The sequence below is a fragment of the Megascapheus bottae genome, chromosome 10 (assembly GCF_031878675.1).
Source record: "Megascapheus bottae isolate mThoBot1 chromosome 10, mThoBot2.hap1, whole genome shotgun sequence".
In the NCBI taxonomy this organism is placed as follows: Eukaryota; Metazoa; Chordata; class Mammalia; order Rodentia; family Geomyidae; genus Megascapheus; species Megascapheus bottae.
Window position 1 is genome coordinate 9,486,095 of NC_143518.1, and position 10,505 is coordinate 9,496,599.

The window sequence follows — 10,505 nt, forward strand, 5'->3', positions numbered from 1 at the left end:
ACTTTCCTTCTAAGGCTGGATTCTAACTGTAATACTCAGATCTCAGACTCCCCAGCAGCTAAGATTACTGTTGTGAGTTATTGGCTCTTGACAGATGTTATTTAAAAGTTTTCATCCATTGGAATCAACTTTTATCCAAGCATTAAAATTTTCTGCTTTTCTTCTGTGCAATAATCTTTTATTGGATATAAATTTCACTTTTTTTTTTGCCAGTCTGGGCACTGTCCCTGAGCTTCTTTTCCTCAAGGCTAGCACAGTACCACTTGAGTTACAGTGCCATTTCCAGCTTTATCTGTTTTATTTCTAGAAAATTGGAAGTGGTGCTGTGGCTCAAAGTGGTAGAGGGCTAGCACTGAGCTGAAGAGCTTAAGGACAGTGCTCAACCAGAGTTAAAGCCCCCATGACCTACAAACACACACACACACGCACGCACGCACACACACACACACACACACACACACACACACATGCATGCAACACCACACACATAGAGTATAGAAGCAAACATCAGCCTAGAAGTAAAAGTCAGCTTCTAAACATCCATGCCAAGTACATGACAAAATGAAGTAGATGTGGAAATACAGGCTGTCTCTTAGACTTATCTGTTTCAGCTTCCAATTAATAATGAGATAAGCCAAAGGAAGATAAAGAACATTCAATTAGCAGGATCTTATCCTTGTATCCAAAACTGAGACCAAAAAAAAAGTTACCTCAAATATCACTTTGTACATTCACAGTGTTTACTTTCTAATCAGGTCATAAAATCAGTTTAAAAATGATATCAATTTTAGATTATGAATTTTGTTTGTGTTACTCTTCAGAGTACTTATGTTATTTTAATAATTCGGTCATTTACATAGTTCTGCTTAGATTAAATTAAGTAAATAGAAAATATGAACCAATAAATTATATTATCAACACCAAAAGCTATTTGATGGATCATAAACATATTTTAAAACAGCTTAAAAATTATTTAGTCATGTCAATTCTTTCCATGATATTCACCCTCCTTAACCTTTCAAAAGAGCAAAGCACATGTTGTTCTTCCTGCAATTCTATTTACTCATAGAGTATAACTGTTGGCAGCCAGCCCAAGTAGAAAATTTTATGAGGCTACTTTCCCAATTAGCTAGCACAGTAGAAGTCTGAGTGTGACTCAAGTGTTAGAGCACTGTGAGCAAGAGGATGAGGCCTTGAAAACAAGTCCTGATACTCCCATAAAAAAATTAATAGCATATATACATATATTTGATTGAAGAGATGGATATGCCAAATGACTTCAATTGACCATCATTTTGTATATGTGTATGAAATTATCATAAATATAACATACATAAGTACAACAAAATAATATATATAATTAAATTTTTATTATATTCCTAGATGAATAATGAGAATAATTTTCAATACACAGGTTCACCATGGAGGGACTTAGGAGTAGGTGTGTAGAGTACTGTAGCCTGAATTTTTACTGGTGAAAACTCAGAGTGGGATTTAGATAAAATCTAAGACATCTTTAAATTTTTTTTGTATACAACATTCTTAGTATCATTTTTTCCACCTCCTCTTTTATTTGTTTATTTCTAAGACTATATATGATAGGATTCAGAAAAGGCGGTACAATGGTATAAAATATAGATAGAATTATATTCTGAATACTGTTAGAAATTGCTGGGGGCCTTATGTAGACAGTGACACTGGATCCAAGAAACACAGACATGACAAGAATGTGAGGCAAACAAGTGGAAAAGGCCTTTCCTTGCTTTTCTTTGACATGGATCTTTAGCACTGCTGAAAATATGCGAATATATGATAAAACAATGAAGATAAAGCAGCTACCACCTACACCTAAAGTTGAAAAAATAATTAAGAGTTCGTTGCTGAAGGTATCTGAGCAAGACAGCCTTATTAGGGAGGGGCTGTCACAGAAGAACTGGGAAACCACATTGGACTGACAGAAGGACAGCTGGAATGTGCTGCCAGTATGTACAGCTGCATAGATGATACCACTGAGTAAGGAAGCCAGTGTGGTCTGAACACAGAACTGGCGGTTCATGATGACAGGGTAGTGGAGGGGCTGGCAGATGGCTACAAAGCGGTCATGTGCCATGATGGTGAGGAGCAACAGCTCCACACATGCACAGAAAATTACAAGAAATACCTGAATTGCACAGCCAGCCATAGAGATGGACCTGTTGCCAGTGAGGGAGTTGACACAGGCACTGGGGACAGTGACAGAAATGTAGCACATGTCCACAAAGGACAGGTTCCTGAGGAAGAAGTACATGGGTGTGTGCAGGTTCTGGTTAATGGTGGTGACAGTGACAATGATCAGATTCCCTAGCAGGGTGGCCAGGTACATGAGTAGAAACAGCATGGAGAGCAGGAGTCTGAGCTCCCACGCCTCCGCAAAGCCCTCCAGGAGAAACTCAGTCACCGTGCTGACATTGACCATGCTCTGAAGAGTCCTCCTGGAATGGTCATCTGTAATACAAAAGAATGGAGAAAATAACTATGTAATAATTGATAAAAATGACTATGACCTTTTATCTGATTTTACGTCTGTGTTCCCAGCTGGCCTTCATGTGCTCAAAATTACTATGTTTTTTTTAATATGTGTACCATTTTACATCTCCTAAGAGAAAACCATGAAGGATCAAAGAAGAGGGAATTCTTCAACCTACTAATATATGTTGATATTAAGCATGATCACAATTTTCATAATTAAATCCACAAAATGTACTGACACAGCTGGGGAAGGAAAGTTCATGAAACTCTTATATCTCATTACTGACTAAAACCCAGAAATTGAGCTGTGGTTCAAGTGGCAGAACCCTAGTCTTGAGCAATAATGCTAAGGGACAGTGCCCAGGCCTTCAAAAGGAGCGAGTTTGTGCCTCATTTGTTAGAAAGAATGTCAGATTAGCAGGTACAAAGCAGTGAGTTAAATCCTCATTTTTTTATCAAAAGAAAAATACAATTTCCATCCCAATCACATGCTAAATAATTATGCTTGTTTCCAAATGTCATTTCAGCTGGTCCATTTAATCTTCCTGACAAGGAGTGCTAAGTGGGATTACACAGGTTGGAATTAATGAGTGAACAGCAAATAAACAAAAACATAAACTAGAAATTTCACAGGTAAAGTAAATAGACAAATCAAGAATAATGTATTATTGCAATAGAACTTTTGTCTGTAGTGCAAAAAATAAAATGGACACTCATGCTTATAAACCCAGCTTTATGTGGCTCAAGTGGCAGTGGTGGAGCTCTACCCTTGAGAATGCCCAAAGATGGTGTTCTGTCCCAGAGTTCAAGCCCAAGACTAGCAAAAAATAAAAATGCTCACCTGAAAAAAAAATAAACCCAGCTTTATAGGTGGCAATGTATCAGTCCAAAAAATAGCTAATAGGACTCTATCATAAAGAAAAAGCTGGATGTGGTAGCATATCCCTGTATTCCCAGCTATGTGAGACACAGATATAAGATGATCATAGTTTAAATCTAGCTATTAGCATTTTCAAAATAAGCAAAAAAAAGTGTTGGTGTAAGAAGTTAGCACAAATTCCCAGGAAGCTAGTGCCCAGAATTCAAATCCTAATTATCACAAATAATTATCACTACTATGATATTCAGTGAAAACATAATTGGGAATAAAATCAGATATTGATAACATAAATAATAAATATAACTGCAAAAAAACATTTTGGAAAGTCTGAAATTATAGTTTCCATTATCTTCATAAGGGCTATTCTAATTTTTAACAATCTTCAGGATTATCATGTACTACAGATGGTATTACATACTTAAAAAATTTAATGTTAACAGAATAAACATAAAATAAACAAAACTAGAAGGTGGAGGGCCAGGAGTGTAGCCTAGTAGTAGAGTGTTTACCTAGCACACACAAAGCTCCAGGTTTGATTCTGCTCTGGATGCAGTGGCTCAAGTGGTAGAGCTCTGAGAATCCTCAAGGACACCACCTGGGCCCTAGTTTATGCCCCAGGACTGGAAAAATAGTAGGTAGTGGAAAGACTATATATGTGTGTGTATGTGCATATATATATATATATATATATATATATAGAGAGAGAGAGAGAGAGAGAGAGAAAGAGAGAGAGAGAGAGAGAGAACAAAGTAAGCTAGACCCAAAGAAATATATGATTTCTCTCATTTGTAATAACCAGAATATATATACAATATTCTTATTAGTGGATCACAATGATTCAACAACAGCAATATGCATATAACCATATGAAAACTTATTGTAATTTCAATTCATGCAGAAAAATGTTATGAACTCAGATCTTTTCCTTAATAAAAAGGAATCTATTTAAAAACAGTAGAGTTAGTTTATGAAAGTCACACACTAATATTCTATAACTGTAGAAATAAAAGGTTTGTGATCTAGAATAAGAAACAAAAGAATCTGACTCTGATTCCTAGTATACTGTATATGTATTTGTTTAATTGAAATAAGGAAAGAAAGGGTAAAACAAGATGAGTGGAATGGGGTGAGGAGAGGAAAGTGGAAGAAAAACACAGTACCAAGTACACAGAAAAAGCTGGAAATGGTGCTGTCTTTAGGTGGTAGAGTTCTAGCCTTGAGAAAAAAAAAGCCCAAGGACAGTGTTCAAGGCTCTGAGTTTAAGCCCTAAAACTGGCCAAAAAAAGAAAAGAAAAGAAAAGAAAAAGTAATGTACCCACTACCTCATGAATGTAACTGTGACTGCTCTCTATATTACCCCAACAATAAAAAAAGAAAAAGAAAAGAAATGAAAGAAAGCCAACCACTTTGCTAAAGGTTGTATTGTCCAGGGAAATATAGCAAAAATAAGAAATGTTACAAAAGGCACACCTTTAGAAAAATCCTTATTTATTTATCTATTTATTTTATATTTTTCCAAGTACCAGAGTTTGAACTCAGGCATTATGTTTTTGTACACAGTTGAGTCCAACATGACAGGACCAAGATTTATATTTATGTTAAATTTCAACTCTCTAAAGAATAAGATGTGTATTTTTCTGAGCACATAGCAGAATGAATGATTATTTCATTATGAATATGACTTTGAATTATTTTAATTAGCATTTGTCAAGATATATCTTTTATAAGTCACAATATGCTTGTTTAAAATATATTTTATAGAACTTTATATAAATTGAAAATAGTCAACTTGCTATTTGAAACAAAAGCCATGATTCTCCACTTACTTTTTTAATTTTAGTAATCTAAGCATTTGCACTGTACACAGATGTAAGTGTTAAATTATGCCACTTTCCAAACAATTTAAAGAAGTAAATTTTTAAAAATCATTTGGGTTCTTTTTTCATATTTTTTATTGTAGTTAATAGAAGGGGTTACATTATATTCACCAGGTAGAAGGTGCATTACTTCACATACATTGATACTCTTTCTCATGTCTTGGTCCCCATTTCCATTTGCATTGCCTTAAAAGTTACAGTCTTTGTTGACTTCTCAGTAATATCCCAAAGGATATAGAAATATTCTCTTAAAGTGACATAAAAAGGCACAGTGAATTCTGCTATTTCAGTGACAGCAAAAAAAACCCAATAAAATATTTTGACTTCAGTTTTCTTATGGTACACAAATAAAGTTAAAGCAAACTCATAAAACCAAATTTAGTTGATATAAAGCTGACATTTCCTTTTACAATATCTTGATATACTATTTTTCATCATCTTTTCCATTGAATGTATATATTGTGTATTATTTGATTTTATAACAAAGCTCAGTTTTCACAGGAGATAAAAGAGACATAAACTAGATTCTGGAGATCTAAATGAAAATTATTTACGTAAGCTGCAAATATAGAACTTATTTTTTGTTTTTTTACTTATTTATATGTAAACAGCAATCATAAAATGCAGTCCATTAAACTGTCTTAAAATAAGGCTTTCTTAAAATATGTGTATTTGTATGCATTACATTGTTTTTATTTTTTAATTTTTTTAATTGTAATTAATAGAAGGGTTACCTGATATTCGCCAGATAGAAGGTGCATTACTTCACATACATTGATACCCTTTCTCATGTCTTGGTCCCCATTTTCCTCCCCCCCACTCCCACCCCTCATCTTGTTTTCCTCCCTTCCCTATCCAATTTCAAATAACCGAATACAAATATATCCAATATATCTGATAACATAGTGAGATACTGTAACCGGTACTCTACACAATCAGTGGAGTTTCTCTAGTAACATACTATAGAAATGATCCCTGAAAGCATAGACTTATTACATTGTTTTTATATATTATCTCTAATCATACGTATATATATATATTCATACACACATATACACACACATAAGTATATTCTGGATGACTGAGGCTCCCACCAAATAAATCAGATTAACCACTTATCCAAGGTACAGAGAAAAATAAATATTAAAAAAATGAAAATAAGTTTAACCAGTGTTGCTATGCCAGGAAAACTAAGGTGCAGGTTTCCTCAGCTCTGATTTTGGGGTACTGAAATGTGACTTTGGTTTTACCAGGGAGGGAACAAAGGTTGAGGACAGGCATATGTATATTTAAGCAGTCTTGTTCAAAGGGTGTACTGGTTGATCATTATTTCTGGATTGGTCAGGGGAGGTCTTATGGAAATAGGAAAGATAATGTTATTTCAAGGCCAGTTTCTAATAATCAAAATATATTTATCAATCATGCATACTTTGTGGAGTCTAAGGTGCCTGTAAAAATGAATGACTCAGATCAATGAAAAATAGAAGAAAAAAAGCCATATTTTATCTTGCAGACCCAAGTGAATAATCAATGCTTATAACAAAAGATATTTTTGTTATTGTTATTTTATGTTACATTATTGTTTTATGTTATTGTTATACAAACAGATTTGCATGTTTTGGCTATTTGTGCATCATTATTTGTCTAGTACTGATGTTTGTTCAAGAACTCGTGTACATAGAGTTCTGCAAATTTCTAAGTGTTAAATTAATAAAAGTTATTTAAGTATATGTTTGAAATCAATGTAGATGAGATAAAGAGACAATGTTCAATGATGTTTGTTTTTATAGGTTAAATATTCATTTGGTACTTCCTCAGAGCTACTATTTACCACAGAAAATGACAACAACTTTTATAAAGTAATAAAACAATGTGATATGAGAGATGGCAGCAACTGATACAAAATAATTTACTTTTCTCTGCGATGAGTCTTTTCTTCACTTAATTGACTATAACATTACTACCTTGGTTTGCTTTTGTCTATTTGAAATCACTAATTGTTTTAATCACAACGCATAGACATGGTTGTTATACTATTATTATCTAGTCATACATTTAATGATCATTTCTTTCCCATTCTAAAGCCATGTAATGAAGCACAAGATGTCTGGACTGACCTAGAGTGAACTGGAGAAAGAAAGCAAGAATAGCAGTACTCACTGTTAAGAGATCCTTGACATTATTTTGAGGGCATAAATTCCTCTTTTTTTCCCCTCCTATTATGGTTATGTGTGTTTATTAACAATCTGAACTTTCATTGACTATCTTAGCGCTAGTTATAGTATGTCTTATGAAAATGCTTTTTAGCAGTCAAACTTCTAGGAGGCATTTTCAAGGACTTTATTGACTCTGGTTATACTAAAAACTTCTTGCCAGCTTTATCTTTATTTCTGCATAAGTATTAAAGTAGTATACTCTGCAACTAGAATTAAATTTATCTTCTTAATATCTCTAAAATAAATACTTAAATTTAGTTTAACTGAATTTCCAAAATACATACGATATTGAAAAATGTCAACACCGAACACTCTTGTCACATTGAAATTTGTCAATAGAGTTTTTTTTTTTAAATTTAAAGATGTGGGTCAGTTTATGGATCCCTACTCTAGGAGAACAGTCCTTATTGACTAATGAGAGTAGATTGCCCACGGGTAATTTCAGGCATATAATGATCTCTCTAGGATACAAAAGGACCCAATTAAAATTCTGTATTGGGATCAATGACTGAACAATTACAAACAGAAACATTGTGACATATAAGTGACATTTATTCTATCTAACTAGGAGGATTAAAACACAAATCTGAACCATTTGATGAATGTGTTCGGGTACCTACGTGGTCCTCAAATAATATGTCCTGTATGTTAGATGGCAGAGATCAGATGACTTCATTCTCTCTGTGTAACACACACAGAAAGACACACAGACACCCATGCATGCACACATGCACGCGCGCGTGCACACACACACACACACACACACAAATAAAACAAAGGGTGGAAGTGTGAAAAAGTATGAAACACACAAGTGTGAGGTTATAAGATCAAGCCTCACTACAATCCCCAAACATAAAACTCATCATAAAACAACTATTACTCCCCCCCCCACACACACATCTGTTTATATTTAAGAAAGAGAAAATTTTGGTGAGACAACAGAGACAGGACTGTGACTGCAGGAGATTATGCACCCAGCAATCACAAACATCCAGGGGTTGTTGGTTGTCCAAGGTACACACAGAACATTGTAAACCTCTCCAGAAATTTCAAGGATGGATCTTGGCTCCAGAAACCCTGCTCTCTGCTGTGACATTGCAGTATGATCTAAGTTACATAAAAATATTGCAGATATGTGGCTTGGTTTCACAATCACGCCATCCTTCCTCTTATCTCCTGCATATATTATGCAGATAAAAAAGTCATCATTGGGGCCGGGAGTTTGGCCTAGTGGTTAAAGTGCTTGCCTAGCATGCACGAAGACCCAGGTTCGATTCCTTGGTACCACATACATAGACAAAAGCTGGAAATGGTGCTGAGGCTCAAGTGGTAGAGTGCTAGCCTTGAGAAAGTCCAAGAGAATTATTCCTAATGAAGAGTAAAGAATACAATGCATTCAACAGTGTTATTTTATAGCTATAATAGAAGGAAATCCCACTTAATGCCAAACCATGAATCTAGATTTAAGTTGTCATTTTTGTACAGAGATAATAGAAGTTGGTGGACAAAGAAACAAATTTGTATAAAGAATTATGGATTGGAGATAAAGACATAATTCTAAGGATACTAAGACACATCAGAAGTATTCTGTAGTGCTGATAAGTTTGCAGCAAAACTAGACTCCAAAAATTTCGGTGGCTCTTTATTCACATCAAATATTTACAAATATTTTTAGGACAGAATCATTTCCAATGAAATCATTAGTTTAAGACTGATAATTAGTAATTCTTAAATCAGGAAATTGATAGTAAATGTGCTTAAGTAAGTCAATATAAGGAGTCAGCACAATACCTAAAAAAATGAGAAATTTAAAATTTATCTAGAAGGAAAAACAGAATATGTTAAAAGTCAGAATAGCTGGTTAGCCAGGCACTGGAGCCCACACCTATAATCATAGCCTCTCAGGAGGTTGAGATCTGAAGACTGTAGTTTGAAGCCAGCCCAGTCAATAAAGGGTTGTGATACCTTTATCGCCAATTAACTACAAAATAAGCTGAAAGTGGAGCTATGAGTCAAAGTGATAAAATGCTAGCCTTGAGTGCAAAAACTCAGGGATAAGCACCTGGCTTTGAGTTTAAACTGCATGACTGGCACAAAAAAAAAATAAGAATCAATGTAACTGGATTTAATAAAATGTCATGGAGGAAAATAAAACAAAATATTCAGGTCATCATCATGACTGCTGCTGTCCATATCCAGGAAGCACGGGACACTATAGTGTCCATCACCCAGCGCTCTTACCACTAAGACAATAGGATGACAGATTTCATGCTAGTCACGCTACATCGCAAACCTCGTTCTAAACTGAAGAAAACAACAGACAGACTGGGCACTGGGGACTCACACCTGAAAGAGGCTGACACCGAGGACCCCGCGTCAAAGCCAGCCTGGGCATGAAAGTCCATGAGACTCTTTTTTTTTTATTATTATTTTGGCCAGTCCTGGGGCATGAACACTTGGGGCCTGGGCACTATCCTAGGGCTCTCTCAAGGCTAGAGCTCTACCAGTTGAGCCACAACACTACTTCCTGCTTTTTCTTTTTTTCTGTGCATGTAGTACTGAGGATTTGAACCCTGGTGTTTATGCATGCTAGGCAAGCATTCTACCACTAGTTCAAACTCCTTGCCCAAGTCCATGAGACTGTTATAACCACCAGAAAGCTGGAAGCAGAGCTGTGGCTCAAAGTGGTAGAGCACTAGCCTTGAGCACAATAGCTCAAAGTCCAGCTCCTGGATGTCAAGTCCTACAACAACAACAGCAGCAAAGAAAAACAAAACAAACAAAAAAAGAAAGGAAAAGGGAAAAAAGGAAGGAAAAGGAAAGGAGAGAAAGAAAAGAAGGGAAAGAAAACCAGGTGAATGCAGTTCACACCTGTAATCCTAAATACTCAGGAGGTAGAGATTAGAGAACCAAGGTTTGAAGTCAGGCAGGTGGGAAAATATGTAACACTCTTATATCCAATTCACTCCCCCACCCACACCCAGAGTCTGTAAGATGGTTATCTCCAAATAAATACCCAGAAAG

The 10,505-nt window shown here is 35.2% G+C and overlaps 1 protein-coding gene and 1 pseudogene across 1 annotated transcript; both read right to left on the minus strand.

Moving 5' to 3' along the window:
* Positions 1-1,516: 1,516 nt before the first annotated feature.
* LOC150057497 (olfactory receptor 14C36-like) lies at positions 1,517-2,455 on the minus strand. Its single transcript, XM_090339728.1, has one exon. It carries the CDS (start codon positions 2,453-2,455, stop codon positions 1,517-1,519), a length of 939 nt encoding a protein of 312 aa, XP_090195854.1.
* Positions 2,456-6,177: 3,722 nt separating this feature from the next.
* LOC150057498 (small nucleolar RNA U3) lies at positions 6,178-6,256 on the minus strand (annotated as a pseudogene).
* Positions 6,257-10,505: the final 4,249 nt, after the last annotated feature.